The sequence below is a fragment of the Anguilla anguilla genome, chromosome 5 (assembly GCF_013347855.1).
Source record: "Anguilla anguilla isolate fAngAng1 chromosome 5, fAngAng1.pri, whole genome shotgun sequence".
Lineage (NCBI taxonomy): Eukaryota > Metazoa > Chordata > Actinopteri > Anguilliformes > Anguillidae > Anguilla > Anguilla anguilla.
This window is the reverse complement of record NC_049205.1, coordinates 53,620,214-53,638,594: the sequence shown is the minus strand read 5'-3', so window position 1 is coordinate 53,638,594 and position 18,381 is coordinate 53,620,214. Positions and strand designations below refer to the sequence as shown.

Genomic DNA, 18,381 nt, shown 5'->3' with positions numbered 1-18,381 from the left:
ATCTTACTTACCGGTCCGCACGGGGAATTCTGCACAGTGATTGTGAACCTCCCTGAATTGCGGCTTTTTGCCAGAACATACTGGCAGGTAGCTGGGAAGGTGTACATGCGTCCGTCAAACGTATGGAAATGGATGTCTCCTGTTACAGAACACTCCCCTGGAAGGCAGAAAAGAACACAGCAACGCAATGTCAGTTAATCCAGCACAGTTATTCTGAATCATGTGATTACAAAGGATGTTCCTGGAGAGAGTTTACCTGGACAGCTGTATTCTGTGCAGTTCCAAACTCCACCTAAACAAGTGCTGAAAGAGATAGAAATCACAAAGATGTCAACTGTGGATCTGGGGACAAGGCTACCTGTTTTAAAATGTGACGGATCAGCAGAATCGTTGATACCTAAGATGAGACAGAGTGTAAGTGGAAGCCAGAGATAACAATACAGGTATGTGCCCTCTCTACAGTACACATAATGGGTAATTTCAGGCAAGGACATATATTTATATGCCACGGTAGCTAGTGCTCTATGTACAACGTGTTTTCTGTTAAGGTTTATGAATGGTGAATAGGGGAGCACTTACCAGTTGTTGCACTCCTCCTGAACCATCTGTCCTGAGGGGTAAACCATGCCGTGGTATTCGCAGGGGCAGTCTGAGGCTTTCACACAACTCCCACCCTCATAGATTAGATCTGCAGTAGAGGAACAGTTAGAGTGAAAACATTAGGGGTCGAATGCTAGGGCGCAGAGGTGAGAGATTGTAGTTAGGGTTTATTGGATAGGGACTTGGGGTAGGCGTTGTGGGATAGGGTTAAGGTTATACTTTGGCAAAGGCCTGTGGGGAGGGTTCTGTTGTCTATGGTAACAAGAAGGCAAACTGCTGATGTTTACATCTGTGAAAATATGTCAGCACCCAGTGCAATTACTGAGAAATAGGGTAGGAATAAATGCTATCTACTTTTTTTACATTTTTGGTCCATCACTCAGATAAACCAAAAATAATGAAGTGGACATAAAAAAAGAACATGACAATGAATTTCCATTTGGCTGTCCCATCAACATTGCACGACGAGTTGCGTGACACTGAAAAAAATGTTGGGCAACACTTGTTGAAAGAGTCTTACGGCAAAGTATAAATCAGGTTTTAGGGATTGAGGCTAGGGTCTGGGCACGCAGTGAGGAGTTAGGAGTTTGGGTAGAGGACAGGGATGGGGTAGGAGGTTAAGGTTTAGAGATTAGGGGATAGGAGTAAAGGATTAGAAATTATGATTAGGTTAAAGGGGATGGGTTTAGAGGTTAGGAGTAGGCTTGTGGTTAGGAGTCAGGGACAGAGATTTGAGGCAAGGGGTTAGTTTATGGTAAGAGGTCAGGGCTTATGGTTAGTTTGGGGGATTGGGACTGTAATGATGGTTCAGGTGTTAGGGTTTCCCAGCTGTCCCTCTCTAACCATCAGGGCAGTAGCAGCCATCCAAGCACTGCAGCTTGCTGTCAATGCACATTCTGTCCACATTACAGGAGACAGGACAGCATGTGATGCACTCCCTGTAGACCAGTTCATCAGCACACTCCATCGCTGCAGAGAGACAGAGAGAAAGAGATACCGCATTGTATGTGTTGTACTCTGTTGGAGCATAATGTGTGTATGTGTAGTGCTACGTTACAGGCAGGTCTGTACTCTACCACACTGCATTATCTGTGTAGTACTATGTTAAAAGTGGGTGTGTACAGTACCACACTCCGGTATGTGTGTAGCACTATGTTAAATGTGGCTGTGTACTGTACCACACTGCGGCATGTGTGTAGTACTCTGGTAAAGGTGGGTATGTACTGTACCACACTGCAGTATGTGTGTAGCACTATGTTAAAGGTGGGAATGTACTCTACCACACTGCGGTATGTGTGTAGCACTATGTTAAATGTGGCTGTGTACTGTACCACACTGCGGTATGTGTGTGGTACTCTGGTAAAGGTGGGTATGTACTGTACCACACTGCGGTATGTGTGTAGCACTATGTTAAAGGTGGGAATGTACTCTACCACACTGCGGTATGTGTGTAGCACTATGTTAAATGTGGCTGTGTACTGTACCACACTGCGGTATGTGTGTAGTACTCTGGTAAAGGTGGGTATGTACTGTACCACACTGCGGTATGTGTGTAGTACTCTGGTAAATGTGGCTGTGTACTGTACCACACTGCGGTATGTGTGTAGTACTCTGGTAAAGGTGGGTATGTACTGTACCACACTGCGGTATGTGTGTAGCACTATGTTAAATGTGGCTGTGTACTGTACCACACTGCGGTATGTGTGTAGTACTCTGGTAAAGGTGGGTATGTACTGTACCACACTGCGGTATGTGTGTAGTACTCTGGTAAAGGTGGGTATGTACTGTACCACACTGCGGTATGTGTGTAGTACTCTGGTAAAGGTGGGTGTGTACTGTACCACACTGCGTTATGTGTGTAGTACTCTGGTAAAGGTGGGTATGTACTGTACCACACTGCGGTATGTGTGTAGTACTCTGGTAAAGGTGGGTATGTACTGTACCACACTGCGTTATGTGTGTAGTACTCTGGTAAAGGTGGGTATGTACTGTACCACACTGCGGTATGTGTGTAGTACTCTGGTAAAGGTGGGTATGTACTGTACCACACTGCGTTATGTGTTCCCTCCAGTCATCAAGCGGATGCTCTGCGTGGGCGCATGCTCTGGCATATTCTGTCAGCACCCGGCACACCACGTCGCCATTCGGACCTGACCTGAGGGACAAACAGAGAGTACACTGCGTTTAAAAATCCAGGCATGGCCTGCAACAAAAAATGATTGTTAGCATGACAATGATACATAGTCCAGAAGACAGTGATATCAGGTATTCAGTCATTTATAATTCTTCTCAGTACCACTGATCAGATTTAGAATCTTACATCTATACATTGCAGGATACATATATTCGCTTATCGGCACACATATTGATGATTAAAGATTTATGGAAATGTAGAGGTGTGTGGAACGGAGAGTACGGTCTCCAGAGTTTAAAGTGCATAGTTACTTACAGGCAGAGGTCATTGGAGCAGCTGGCCATGTAGGAGAGTGGGCTGACAAATTCATGACATGCCTTAAAGGGCTCCACCAGCAGCATGTCACACACCTCTCTCACTTTCTGAAACAAGCACGTCAAACGTCATCATTTAGCCCCCGGGTGACTCAGTAGGGAAAGCCTGTTTAGGCACCGGTGATGAAAACTAGCCTCTGGCTATAAACACACATTTTTTTTTTTTTTTTAAATGTGTCTGTTTCGTGTTTACTCAGTATTGCTTTGTTTAATATTACATTTTGTCTAAAGATCTGAAACCATTCTGTGTGACAAATATGCAACAATAGAGGAAATAAGGTAGCGGCAAATACTTTATCACAGCACTGTACATTAAGAAAAGAACTGGCATTGGCATAAAGCATACCATACAATTATAGCATACACATTTGGGAAGTAGCATGGAAGAAGAAAGAGGTGAAGCAGTACCAGTAAGGTGTGGGGGTCCTGGGCAGAGCAGGGAGAGGGGTACAGGTATGGCACTGTGGGACACCAGGCCTGCTGGGGTTCCACCTCAGCCCAGCTGTTCCCAAACATGGCCAGGTCCTGAGTGTACAGTCCTAAGGAGCACCACAGCGCCATATGGATGTTCCAGCCACATCACATACATCTTGCTGTCATTAAACCGCAGTACATGGAATTACGGTACAACCCACACTGCTTTATGCCTGTCACATACATGTAACTGTCACTACAGCACAGTACATTACAGTATGACCCACTATACAAACATCACATATACGTTACTGTTACTAAAACAAAGTGTCAGCACCACATCTTCCAGAATAATCCACTTGCCTTTACATACATTCATCCACACTGTCATTAAACAGACATTTATACACATTGGGTATGTAAGTAAGACGTTATATGCCATGAAACCTACATAACATGGTAAAAAATCAGGACAAAACCATTGTTTTAATAACCAGTCATAACCACAAATTACAGCTCACAAACAATGTTGTGTAACTGTTATTACATATGAAGCATTTCATGAAACAGATTCAAAATAATAGACGCAAAATAACTGCTCAATACACAGTGTTATGCCATTGGTCGTAAGATTTTATAAGCTGTCAACACTGGTTATGACAGGTGTTATGTCATGCTTATTACATTCTTACGGCGTATCACTCAAGTAAAGTGTTACCATATGTGTCACCATCCTACCATAGCTGGTCCTGAGGTCATCCTGGACGTCAGCGTTGAAGTTGCCACAGAGACCACAGGTGCGACCCACGTATTCGGGGCTCATCTTGATGTAGACCGAGGAAGTGTGGTCATCCCACGCCAGCGTGAAGCCGTGCTGCTGGGTCACCAGGACATACTGCGATATCCTCTCCATCTCCACATCATGGATATTGTGGGGGAGCTCAAGACTGGACATACAGAGAGGAATATCAGCTTAGGTCTATACTGCGGGGCACTGGACATACAGAGATTATTATCAGCATAGTACTATCCTGCTGCACACTGTTCACACTGCCGACTAATGCTTCCCAACTAGGTGAAACCACATCTGAACAGACCATTAACCAAACCTCATTGACTTACATTACCAGCATTTGGGAATGATAAAACTATGACCGTTTCTGGTTAAATAAATCATACTGTAATATTACACGTACTGCAAAACCAGGGTGTACACAAGCAGGAGCTGGTAGCTCAGAGCTTCAGCATGCATTGAACAGCTGAGAGGACAGCATATGTTAGAGAATGAAAAGGACTGACTTTTGACCTTTGAAGGTAACGGTGCTCTTCTGCAACCGCACTTCTCCCTCCCACGGCAGGAAGAGGCTAACCGAGCGGGCACAGGAATATGGCGCAGAGCTGCATTCTGGGTCATTATGCACCTGCGCAGCCAGAGAAACCAAAGATACCATCACCACCGCCGCCCGGCACACTTCCCCTCTCTCCAAACCACTATCTCCAGGCGAGTATACAGTTCCAAACCCTGCTTTGCCAGAATCAAGCACTGTCCCCCTTTTTTCATGCAGGGGCACATCTGTGTTGTTGAACAAACAATATTAGTGCTTAGGTGAACAACCACAATACATTTGCTAAAGTGTTGCCTTTCTTTTCTTATTACAAAGGAAACTGCCCTCGTAGTGAATAGCCTGAACAAAGTAAATTCTGTTTTTACAGCATTAAACTGTAATTGACATTAATGACTCTAATAAAGAGATCGCTTTCCTTTGCTCTGAGTAGACATTTTCCTTGGGCAGACACTATTACAGGAGCTGCCCAAGATCTTGGCTTGAGAAAGAAGATCCTGTGGTGTAAAAACCTTCACCGAAATGCCATCAATTATATTTAGGGATGCAATAACAATGCACTACCCCCAAAAATGGCAAATGCACACGTTCCCCATGAGGGTCAATTCACCTGTTCAGCTGTTGAAACAAGATGCAAATAAAGGCTGAATCAACCAAATTCTTCCTGGCGCATGTATTTGAATTTTATGCCATTTCTTGTTTTGGGATTGTTTTTGCTGATTGCTTGCTTAGAGCTGATTTGGTAAGTTGGAGCGCAAGTTTATTATCTTTATGGTCCAAACCCCTCCCCCGAGAAATGTGTGTCATTGAGAGGCAGGTTTACCTGTATGATGACGCTGGACTGAGAGGTGTCCTCGCAGTCTCTCACCAGAGTATAACTGCACTTTCCTGGGAAGTGGTAGTACAGGCCATCGAATGTCTCGTAGTTATACTGTCCCCATGACCGACATGTCATCTCTCTCTCGAATCCTGTGTTTGCAACTAAAACCCAAAAATATGCATCAGATCATTTATAGAAATTCAATAGAAAAGCAATTTAGTCATTTCCTCTTTAAATGATGCAATTAAACTCAATACTCTGGTGCTTCATTGAGTAAAGAATTCAGTTATTATACACCAGTTAAGTACAGTGACTGTACTTAACTGATAATATTGTGTATGAATATAATACTTAAACTTATAACCCCAAGACCGAAGATAGATTTAAGATTCAGTACTACCCATAAGCATTGATTAAATACCATTTTACATAATCCATGTAAACAGTAACAAATCAAAACATTTACTGTATGTCTACAACTTTGTATTCAAAAAGTAAGCAGATTGATTCGGTCTGTGACCTGTTTGGCATCGACTTCCTGTTGCTTGATATAAGCTGCAGTTGCAGGAATCTGGGTGCACACAGTGACCTCCGTTTAGACAAGGAAATGTGCAGGGACCTGAAAAAGGATTTATGGTGCATTTAGAATACAGCAGACAGTAGACAGTATATTATAGTACATAAGGGTTGTCCATGTACCATTAATGTCATCTCATGGTTCTGAAATAATGCTTAATTCCAAATCCAATGTGTTGGTGTACATCCCCAAAATAACAGAAATTGTGTCATTGTCCAAATTCAATATATCTTCATGGAAAGTACGAGCACGTTCCTTGAAAACAAGTGGGATGAATCCTGCTCCTGTCTAGCATCTCTGACCCTTTCCACACCAGTGACCTTTGAGTCATAGATACGCGTGGCTGAGGGAGGTGAAGGTTGAGTGATTCGGGCTGTCCCCCCCGTGTCCAGGCTAATGACGGCCTCTTATCTGACATTTACAGCATATGGTGAGTGGCAGGGGAGGACAGCTGAGCAGTGCCACAGAGCCCCAAACGCCCTGCCGAACCGGGGGGACATATGACATCAGAGGCCCCCTCAGAGGACCAAGAGAAGCTTGGAAGATCAATAACCAACCCCCCTCTCCACCCGCCCCTGCCCCCCCCCCCCTTACCCCCACCCCCCCTCACTGTAGGACATGCTGGGATAGGACAGAGGGGTCAATTGTTCCTCCTCTCAAAAAAAAAAACTCAAATAAGAGCCTGAGATGCTGCCGTATTTATTTTTGATCATAACCATTATTAGTTTATAGACACAAGTCTGGAATCAATCAAGATTTCCCCTTAAAAATGCTGAAAGCAATTAAAGATTTTTCACAAATGACACATTTATACTGACATATTCAGCAACCGCCAAAAAGATTTTGCCAAACTGTGCTTGTGAATAAAAAAGAATATATGCCATTACAAGTCGTAATTGTAGACAAACGTTGATTGAGTCCAGGCCTGATTGAAATATGCCAGGGTAAGATTTTCTGATGGAGTTCTATGATACAGTGCTGACATGCACAATCTATCAACCTGAGAGGAACAATGACGGCAAGTTTTGATGTTTTCTTCACTTCATCTGCTTTTTTACTCTGATTTTTTATTTTTTTATTTAGTGACCAGTCCTACCTGTTCCCCTGCGTATTGATGGCTTTAATACTTCTTTTGAAGATATATTGGCAGATAATGCAATTGCTCCTGTAAGTGCTTCCTTCTGAAAATATTATTCAAAACACAAAAGAAAGAAAAAGCAGAATTGTTAACAGAATAACAGTCGTTTTATTTCACTTGCAAGAAATAAGAAGATACAACTGTATCAGCAGCAGAAGATTCCTAAGGCAGAATCAGATTTCCATTGCATTACACAATAGAGGGTGAACAGCAAAGGAATTCCTGAGAAACAGAGGAATGTGTCGTTTTCAGCAAAGCAAAACTAAGCCCTTGTAACTGAAACGGTGTCGTTTAATTAATTGTGTTAATGTTTCTGCCCTGTAATCAAAACGGAGAAAGCCCTCGCGATCTCAGCACCCGAGCTCAGCGCTCAGATGACGGATTAATAAAGTGACTGATTAAATTCGAGAAACTGAAACGTCTCGTGTCCCTGGGATTTTCTCTTTAATTCCTCCCAGATTTACAGTCCCGACCAAAATAAAAATGCTGATTCAAGAATAAGATGGGGGAGGGGAGGGGGGAGAATGGGGAAGGGGGGGGGGGTGTTTGTTTGTTATTATAAATGATAAATAGCCATTCGACGTATACTTATATTACAGTTGCTTTCTAAATTTAATCCTCGTGTGGAGTAACCGCGTGTATTATTTACAGTTTTTGGGAAACCCGTCTGTTATCTGTTCGGAGCGATTTCAAAGCCAACTGAACCACTTCTGCAGCACCTGAATGCATTTTAGTAAACCCTGACAGATCGCAACGGATCATCGTGCAGACAGTCCCTGGTCCCGGGCCCCCTGCTCTGAGCATCCCTTGCACAGTGCTCCTATACCCCGAGCCTAATGCTGCGCTCCAGCTGGGGTGCGTACACAGCCCGGCACTAAACAATCCCCAGTTTTCAGCCGCAGACACCTGAAACCTGCTTGGGTGGAACTGAAATGCTGGGGAGCTTTTCATCCACCTCCAGCCCCCCCTCGCCCCAACCCCCACCCCCCAAAAAAAAACAGTCCCCTGAACAAAGCTCAGAAGCAGAGAACTGGGTTTCAGTCTACAATATGCCCGCAATTTAAATTTCTACACTAGGAAGGTTAGGATATTAGTGCATTCCTTCTGCAACATTCCTGTTTTTAAATGCATCTTCATCAAATGTTAAGCTCGTATAAATATGTATAAACATCTTCTGAGTGAGGATAAGAGATTTAATATTTATATTTCTTCTTCAAGCTTAATATAGTCATGAAAGTACTCATTAACAGGCCTTGTGGCTCATGATAAACACGTCCGAAACTGGAGGTTCCCGTGCTGTATTTATTTATTTATTTAGTAAGACAGCTATCTGTCTGTCATTATATCTTTCGTAAGGACTATTAGTTTGCTGACCTACCTCAGTTCTCACACCTTGGTCCCTATCAGTGAAATGGAAAGAAAGCTACATGATCGCAATGACGATATGTAGATGTAATCCGATGTGATGAGTGATAAGGATGAAAGGGAAACAAAAGTTCTGTGGCTTTATGTTCCAATGAGAAAATGCTACTGGTGTCATGTAAACTAGCTCAGTGAATTTGGCATCTTAAAGGGATGGCAACAATCCTTTAAATCCATTATAAATAGTTTGCACAGTAATATATATTCCACAATGGGAGAAAGAAAAAAGCTGATTTGAATTATTGAACTCCTCAAAACAACTTTAAAAGGATAACAGGTTCAGGTCTTACCAGCTCTGTTAAAGTGCATTACGATAAAGGCAAACCTGGGAGATGTCGTATTTAAATAATTTAATTTCCGTTCAAATTTACGATGGGCCTACTTTCTAAGTGGTCCTGGGTGTCAGGCTGTTTAACACAAGCCTTGGTTTTGCACGCGCTTTAAGCATTTGGAGTGCTCATTCAATGCAACGTTTCATATCTGCGGCTTTACTCTCATACCTGCGCTGCATGGGAACCAGTATCCCCTTTCGGCAGCATTATACTGCTGCTTTTGCTGTTGGAAAAAAGAGAGAACAAGGCACGGTTTGTTCTTTGCAGGTAACTGGCCCTTTTGCTGCGCAGGAGGCGCACATACTTCGTTAGGAACCTCGCAAAGATAGAAACGTTTCCAAATAGAACCAGAATATAGCTAAAACCATAATAATTATTGTATATAAATAGGCCATTAGCCAAACATGTGATATTTGTGTTACAAAAAGAAAAATAATAATAAAACTAACCACAGACTTCCTAAGTAATAGATACCAAAGATCATAGAAATTGTAGCATACAAACTTTTAGAAATATATGTTGTTGTTACAACCTGTATCAATACGTTGGCCTAGCAATTAGGCTACTATTAATGCGGCTACAATTAGTAACAACAACAGCAACAACAATAACATAATAATGACAATAAGAAGAAAAGGAAGAAGATTTATTTATAGCTATCAGTACTACAGACAACACCACTAGTAGCCTACCTATTTCATATATAAGATATTCAAGCAGTTCTCTCTGACAGTTCTCTTGAAAGAACCGGTTGACAATTCTCTGTAAATAGATTAACTTACTTCCCGTGACCATGCCAGTTAGTGAAGTTCACACTGTCAAAACTCCAGGAAATAAGCGCTGCAAATTTTAGAAAAAGTAAAAAAAATATGTCTATAAATATTTTTTATAGACACACACGCGCGCGCGTGCGCCCGCGCACACACACAGCATAGACCGGAGATATGTGCAACTGTATAGTTAATGTCAAAAATCAAAGTCATTTTCTACAACGCATACGTATGCAGAACTTACTTGAACCTACTATTCAACATAGCCTATCAGAATTTTTTCGATTTTTATTAGCTGCACAACGGAAATAAAAAAGACACATGTATTTAAATCAACTTTAAACAATTAAATAGACAAACAACCAAATGCAAACAATAATTAGGCTACATAGTGACTTACCTTGATATATTAAGATGAAATAAAATAATAAAAAATACAAATTTCTTTTTATGGCGAGACCTAAATTAGGATCCATTCGTGATTCATATGTCCCACGTCTTGAGCGGAATCAACTTCTCCCCCGCCAGTAAAAAAGAAAATTATCTGCACCAAAGACACATTTTGTACATTTTCGGGAGGTTGGTTGTTCACATCGCTTCTCACTCACTTCTGTGTAAGATCTCAGCGCTTCATTGCTCCTTAGTTAAAGAATGACCATTCCATCTTATTTGCATAATGTATTCAGACAGGTAAACCCGGTGTATGTAAATGAGGGAGTTCGCTGTTCATTGAGTTCACTGCTTTCACTAAGAACCCTGAAGAGTTACCTTTCTGCCACTGGACAAGGAACGAGACATTCATATACGTGTTCTGGTTTTCAACGCCTAATAATCTCAAATTGAAAAACTTAAAAATAAAAAAAAATGTGAATTTTTATGAAGATTCAAAGTTAGATGCTAATAACGCAGACAGGTGTAACAATCTTATATAGTTATTTCAGCCTGAAAGACAGCATGCCGTGGATTGATCGAGTTTGAAACACAAGACACACTTGGTACAATAAAATATAACAGTGGGCATTCCGTTTTCTGGTGTAAGGTTTGCATTTTGTCTCACTCAAGACAAACTATGAGATTCAAATGGTTTCTTTTTCAAAGGATGTAACCTTTTACTGCCGCTTGCGTTTCCAGAGGAATGTGGCGTTGTCTTCAAGCACAGTGGTGCGCGCGAGCTGTTTAACTCTTACTTTTCCTCAAGGGATATGTGACGTTTTAAAAAATATATATAATTCGTTTGAATCTTGACCCAGACTTAAAGTTATATCTAAGGGCCATGGGGATTTGGACTGATGTAAATACAACCCGTTTCTCAAATTATCGATTATGATTACACTGATATTATATAACAGCGCGACTGCATCTCCATTGCTGTATTTCAGTGCAAATGACAATTAATGAATTAATAGGCCTACAGTCGTTTGCTCACGAGCATTAGCTGAGAATACTCTGCGCAGATATACAGATTCTTATCACTGTATAACACGCAGGTCCTGATACTTGGTACAGAGGCATTAATAATTCATCTTGTGAAGATTACTGGACTTTGGCTGCACCTTCTACAAGCAGGACGTGTAGACGGTCAAGCATTAACAAATAAATGATTGCAGAACAACTATAATTATTTTGAAACATTTATTTTGAATTTCATTGCTTAGATTTCAGATATGACTGGCAAAATATTTTTATTATAACCATCACATCGTTTCAGATATTAGACAAGCCAATGAGAGCGACCAGGTGAATTTAATTTAGAATACACATATTTAATTAAAAATGTATTTAAAGTGTACATTATAATAGACTGTTGCTCTCAACCAGTTTATTGCAGGGTCGGGATTAGATATTTACATATTGAATTGGATTTAATTTATTATTATAAAAAGTTGAACATTTGAATCAGAAAATCTGCAGGTGAAGAAAACGAAACCCCATTGGTTTTTTAACGAGACATTTTTTATTTAAAAAAAGTTTATTACATTACGTATTATTTCCATAACAATAGCAAATATGCTTACATTAGGACAAGGTATATCAATTAAGATTTACATCCAGGGTCATATCCTTATAATAATAATAATAACCACAATTATTATTATTATTATTATTATTATTATTATTATTATTATTATTATTATTATTATTGTTCTTCTTCTTCTTCTCCTTCTTCTTCTTCTTACAAAATAATAGATAATTATTCTACTTCTACATCTGCCTTTGGTGTAGAAGGCTCTGGATTATTTATAGCATATGAAGCTTCCTGTTGCATTGCTTTAAACGTTATTGCTTTATATCTCAGAATGTTACTTTAATATCACTTATAAGATTAGTCATGGAAAATACAAAGATGGCCACGTTGTGTGTATAATGTTATTATATTTCACTGCATTATTTTCGTATAAACATGGGCAATGCTGTTTATGTATTTATGTATATTTCATTGTCTTGTTTAGAACAATTTCACAAGGCCATATTTGGGAGATACATAGATCGTCCTGTGCTAATTCAGCTCTAACAGAGTACATGTATGAACCCAGAGTAGGGCCATATGTACTCTGTAAGAGTTGATTTAACATTGAAAATATTTAACTGTACATTAATTTTTACTGGAATGGCTCATCACTCACCAGCTACCCCTGCTTATCAATCAGACACCACCCCCCCTAACCCCAGCTTGCACAACCTGCATATGGAGGGTCTTCCTCTGACCGTTCTGTGCACTCTCAGTTCATAGACTGGTGTGAGAAGAAGCAGAGGCTTGGCATCGCCTTTGGGTGGAGAACATGTGCATAGTGGAGGCTGCAGTAATGAGCATGGCCGATAACTGGGAATTCCAGTCTGGGAAAAGGGAGGGGGATGGACGTAAATAAAAGAATGAGGCCTAAAAATGGAAGAGTAAAGCAAACAAAATGTTTTATTGTAACTTTAATTTTCTCAGTTTTACAGGGTTTCAGCAGGTATGGATCATGCTGTGTTGTCACAGAAGAGAATCAGTGAGAGCTGGTGTGGAGTGGGTACCCCTCAGTTCAGCTCTTATATCTCAGAGAAAAGTGCTAGTCTGTGGGCTCGCAGATGCATACAAACTGTAAACAGCCAGGGGGTCTACTGACAACAATTATTTCTCTTCCTCTCACAGAAAAATCTTTTCAGAGCATCTGTGAAATAAGTGAATTATAACAACATGATTTGTGGACTGTTGGGGGCGAGAGTAGGGGCAGAGGGGATCTGATTTATGAAATCTACATCTCGAAGATCGTTTTGGATAGACATGCAGGTTCAGTCATTCCGGTGAGATCATACAGGGCAGTGTCTCAGGTGGGACATGTACACCGTTCCCTATGTTTCCACATCGATTAAGTGTTTCTACTCTGATGAATGAGGGTGCTATGAATCATGCACTGATATAGACACTTACCGTAAGGCTTGTGACTTGTTTGCTTTGTCCTTGCTGACAGCTCTATAATGAGTACTGATCTCTTCTGACCTCTGAGAGCAGAACTTGACTCAGCGATGGGAGTGGAGCTCCCTGTTTAATCCTGCTGTAGCACCCTTCCAAAGACATATGAGCTCATATCCCTGGGATGCTGCTATTTCTTCTTTTGAGTGTTAACAGTTTGTAACACTGTAACACCATGTCACCACACCAGGAATTATTATTATTATTATTATTATTATTATTATTATTATTATTATTTACGTAGTGCTTTTCAGTACTTCAAGCAGAAAAAACTTTCCAGACAATAACAATGAGATAAAATGAACAAAACAACACGATAAAACTAAAAATATAAAACTAGCGGAGCAACAAATCAGGTAAAAGATGAATACTAATGGACATTTCAAAAAGATCATGTTCAGGATGATGTTCAAAATGATACGTTGAAACATGTATATATTTAGCCTCATTGTTAAATGATGTGTGCAGAACCTTTATGAATACAGTTAATTAAATGCAATTAAATGTAAATGTAACTATGGATCTCTGTTTACACACCAAAGGTAAATAAGGGCACAATCTTTTTATATTCAGAATATATATTACTATTTAGATTTTTTGTTACAAGCTAAGTAGATCTTGACAGCCCACCCAAAAACAGAGGCCCTGGTAGACAATTCCTCTAATAAGCCTGTACACCTGTGGTGACATTTTAAGGTTAGGGCTTAAATGCCTCAGCATTTAACACCGCGTCACAGCGTAGCCTTGTCTTGAGCAACGCTGAGCGTGGATATTTTAAGAGCACAGTTAACCATTTGTGGCAGACAGAAGCCATTGACTCCAGAGAATAGCACAGGAGCCCCTTTAAGCCGGTTTAACCGGCAGCCCGGTACAGAGCAGCATTTGCGGCGTTAAATCCGGCACTCCGGGATCACAGGGGTGCCCGAGCTGGGGCGGCTGACCCTCCCAGACAGGCGCAGCTCAGCCCAACACCGAGCCGGGGATAGACAACCCATTGTCCCGCAGAACTGCTGTTTCATGTCCTGGCCAACTCTTTCTGAAATTTCATCCAGTGGGGTATTTGCGGCAGAATTAGTTTTCTGAATCTCTTCATGCCTTTTGTAATCTTTTAAAAATGCGGCTAATCGTTCCAGATTTGAAAGGGGAAGGGGGTGCGGCTCAATTTTTCCGGCTTATAAAGCAGGGTAGCCTACTTTCCTCAATTTTTGTGGTCTTCCTTTATCCCCACGGTGAGTGAGTTGTCTTTTGCTGCTCACAGAGGTGTGAACTATTCCATAATATTCTGTGTAGGCTATTTTTATTTTTATTTTTCAAAAGTGGATTTTGCTTTCGTCTTTTGTTCAGATGGAACAGATTTTGATGTTGCACGAAGCTGGTAAGAAATTCAAGATGGTGCAATACTGCAAGGATTCAGTAGGTGGTGCCAATGTGCCATGAGTCAGTGTATTAAAGAACACGATTGCAGTTAGAAATTTGAATTAATGTTCAATTACTGAAAGTTTTTGTTACATGTGTTCAGTATAAATGGACCTTATTGAAAATGTACGCACTTATGCTGAAGTATTTTTATGTTGCTGCAGAATTTCCAGCTTTGGTCATTTTCACCAGAATTACATTTTTTACTCTTAATATTTATTACTACACTTCTTTCATTTCCTCTTTGGCATTATTATTGTTATTATTTAATTTTCACAAAGATAAATTCAATTTTCATCATTTAGAATCTATAAATATTTATATTCCATTAAAAAATTTTTTTTTTTTTTTTCCCATCTAGACTGAGTGGAATGAATCTAATTTATTGTATATTCTACTGTATATTGTATATCACACTAGACTTAACAAAATTTGCTAAATAAATACATGCAAATTAAAATGCATCATAAATGTGCTTACATGGATTAGAGAACAGGTTGAAAACCTGCCTCAGAAGCTTTGGTTTTTGTCTGTTGAACTTTCAGTGAAGGCTTTACAAATGCTTAAATCAGAATTACTGTTCTACTTGCAAGAGGCCACAAGGGATCCTATTCTCAGAACTGGGGGTGGTGCACACACTGGCTGCTGTAAGAGTTTTCCGGTTTGACCCAAAACCAGGAAAACCTTCAGGACCATGGACAGAGCATGTGCACAGACATACACAGCTGAGGTTGATTGGCAATGAACCTGGGTATCGCTCATTGTCTTCATCAGACCTGTTGTACTATCCTACCAGGTATATTTAGGTGAACACATTAGCTGTGTAGGTTGGGCTGTCCAAAATTAATAAAGAATGACAAAAAAAATACTGACAAACTGATTCTGATCTGCCCCATCCACGTGTCTGCTTCTGTTCCTTTTGAGCAACACTCAGTAGGCTGCCTTTAACAGCTTTTTTTATTTGCTCCCTTTGAGGAAAAAAAGAAGAGAGCTGACTGAGAATTCCCCTTCTGTAAAGGAAGCGGAGGGATATGCTATCTCACAATTTAAGTAAATGCTTGTTGATCATGATGTTAATCAGTAAGTCAAGCATTGGCATGAAAAGGCATGTGCACTGTCAACAAGGAAACTGCAATAGATCTGAAGAATATGGCTTATCTGGTCTTGTTTGGTTCAGTTCCTCTTTTCTTGCCAACAGCATTTATTGCCCTGGCCCAATTTTACAGGGAGTGCCCCACACATTCTGATCTACAGTATGATGCCAGGCATTATACACAGTTTATCTCTCCACAGAGCAGCGAGCAGTGAGAAAATTTTGAAGGGATGATATTGCTTAGGACAGGCTTTCATTATAGTTTCCACAATTTCCACAACTCGCTGTGGGTATTGCAGAAGGAGGTAAAGCTAAATGTTTGTTTTGTATGACATGTATATTTGTTTTTAGTGCCATGAATCAATTAAAAAGTTCCTGTTAACTGCTTTGATCATTTGCATTTTAGATTTACATCATATTAATAAAGAAAAAGATGATAACAACAGCGAATGCCCATTATAAATATGTGTTCAGAACAAGAAAATTAAATATGAAATTTCATTTGATCAGGTTTTTTGTGGAAAAGAGTTAGTTAATTTTGTGATATTTAATTGTGGAACATTCCAAACTATACATTAAACATCTCACCAGTGGCGGTTAGTGAGCTGAAAATTGGTGGGGCTGAAATTTTTCCTTTTTAGCTTATCATTGGTCTCAGCCTACTTTCATTAATTTGCCTTGACTAACACGTGTGCCAATGATCTGACTAATCAATCATGTAACACACAGCTTCTTCACTTCATGTGAAACAAAAACCTGGGCTTCAAGATTGTTCAAAATCTGCACATTGAAGATTTTTACCGTGAATATTCTCTGAGTGTGACAGCGGAGGAGGAAGAGGTCTACATGTATCCACAGATAATGTTGATAAAATGTGCACAATTTTGCATAAAGTAATAAATAATTTAATTACTTGCTAAATGGCCTAATTGAGGAGAGGTGGCTATATCTGATGGTATTGAGTACTCTATGAATTAATTAATCCCTGTATTGATAATCAAGGAAAATGAAACAGATTGAGACCAATAATCAGTTTAAGGGGAAGTTCCCAGCTCACCAACCACCACTGCCTCTCACACACTGCATTGTACACATAACCAGATGGTTTAATAACAAGGGTTTGAAGCAAACAAATTCTGTTGTACTATCTGGGTCAGTAAGACATGTAGCTGCAGGATAGGCATGTAAGGTACCTGCAGTAAGTTTTATGGCTTTTATTTTTGTCAGGATCTCATTCTCTTCAGGCGTTCCCTCATGACAGATTTCTTTTCTTGATATGTCATCTTTGGGATTCTTTCTGACAAACCAAAACCTTTTTGTGTGTATTTCCCGTGAAGAATCATTATACTTAACAAATCATCACAGGGGAATTGAATGGAGAAAATGCAGGAGAATGGACTACTTCATGCTTGTGCTGAGTGTAGCAACAGAATTAATGTGCAAATCTACCTCTACGGGAGAAAGCTCTTACAAAGGAATACCTCTGGATTCCCTCTGGTTTCCACATTAGACCCCAGTTAATGCTAGCAAAAAAATGGGACAAGCGTCTGAAAGCCACAGACATGTACAAGAAGCGCCTCTGAATCGGGTCACATGTCAGACAGGAAGTGACCCGATGGCTGTAGCATGTGAGCAGGACTCCCATGGAGAGCCGGGCGATAAAAATCTCTGTGTCAGAGACAGGGCCCGGCATTGTGCGGAGGGTTTCATTAGCGGTAATGTGAACTAGGTGTGAGAGACGGAGCGGGAGGAGGCCGGGAGGACCCGGGGAGGGCGCAGCGCGGGGTAGAGGGGCATTGTGAGGCCTGATTGGAGCGGGGTCCCCCGGGGGGGAAGGCCTGCCCCTCTCATAAAAGAAGTGAAAGGCCTGTGACGTGATTCTGTGTGTGCTGGGTGTATAGAGTGCTCTTCCCTTACCCAAAAGCCTGGCGCCTGCTTTTGTGCTGGGGCAGGCCTGTGGAGACTGCTCTTTCTACAGCGGGAGAGCTCTATAGGAGATGCACAGGCTACAGGAGGAGCTGGAAACTGCACTGTTCAGCTCCAGCAGGGACCGACAGGAGGGATTCTATCTTTTCTATGAATGGAGAGTAGATGGTAATTTTGCAGGGTTGAATTTTGACTTAATTAACATACTGTCACTGTAAGCTTGTAGTTAAAAATATACTCCGGCAGAACAGAATATGTCAATTTAACTGATCAAGATTACAAAACCTTCAAAAGCCTTCATGGTTATGCTGTGAAAACGTTATTGTTAATGGCAGCAGTTATTAAAGCCATAAGCAAACTTATCTGCTGAGATCGAGGCCCTGGAACGCCAGGTCAAGTCTTCTGTTGTTGCAGGAAGCTCTACAAAATAGACACAGACATAAAAGTGGCTTTTATAAAACAAGGTAAGAAATTATTGAGCATATAACTCCCAAGAAAATATCTTGTCATCATCAGCACAACACAAAAAAACTCAGCTGGTTTCAAGAGCAAAGCAGAAAAGAGCGTA

General features: G+C 40.7%; 1 protein-coding gene across 1 annotated transcript in view; it reads right to left on the bottom strand.

Annotated features, from left to right (window-relative positions):
* The window catches only part of otog (otogelin), a 65,884-nt gene that overhangs the window by 43,459 nt on the left and 4,044 nt on the right, over positions 1 to 18,381 (bottom strand). The window contains exons 2-13 of the mRNA XM_035419518.1: positions 7,359 to 7,443; positions 6,206 to 6,304; positions 5,689 to 5,846; positions 4,822 to 4,943; positions 4,261 to 4,469; positions 3,517 to 3,647; positions 3,050 to 3,156; positions 2,646 to 2,755; positions 1,444 to 1,569; positions 580 to 688; positions 257 to 303; positions 12 to 157 (exon numbers count right to left, since the gene is read on the bottom strand). Of these exons, the coding sequence (XP_035275409.1) occupies positions 12 to 157; positions 257 to 303; positions 580 to 688; positions 1,444 to 1,569; positions 2,646 to 2,755; positions 3,050 to 3,156; positions 3,517 to 3,647; positions 4,261 to 4,469; positions 4,822 to 4,943; positions 5,689 to 5,846; positions 6,206 to 6,304; positions 7,359 to 7,443 (1,449 nt within the window). The remainder of the gene's footprint in view (positions 1 to 11; positions 158 to 256; positions 304 to 579; positions 689 to 1,443; positions 1,570 to 2,645; positions 2,756 to 3,049; positions 3,157 to 3,516; positions 3,648 to 4,260; positions 4,470 to 4,821; positions 4,944 to 5,688; positions 5,847 to 6,205; positions 6,305 to 7,358; positions 7,444 to 18,381) is intronic.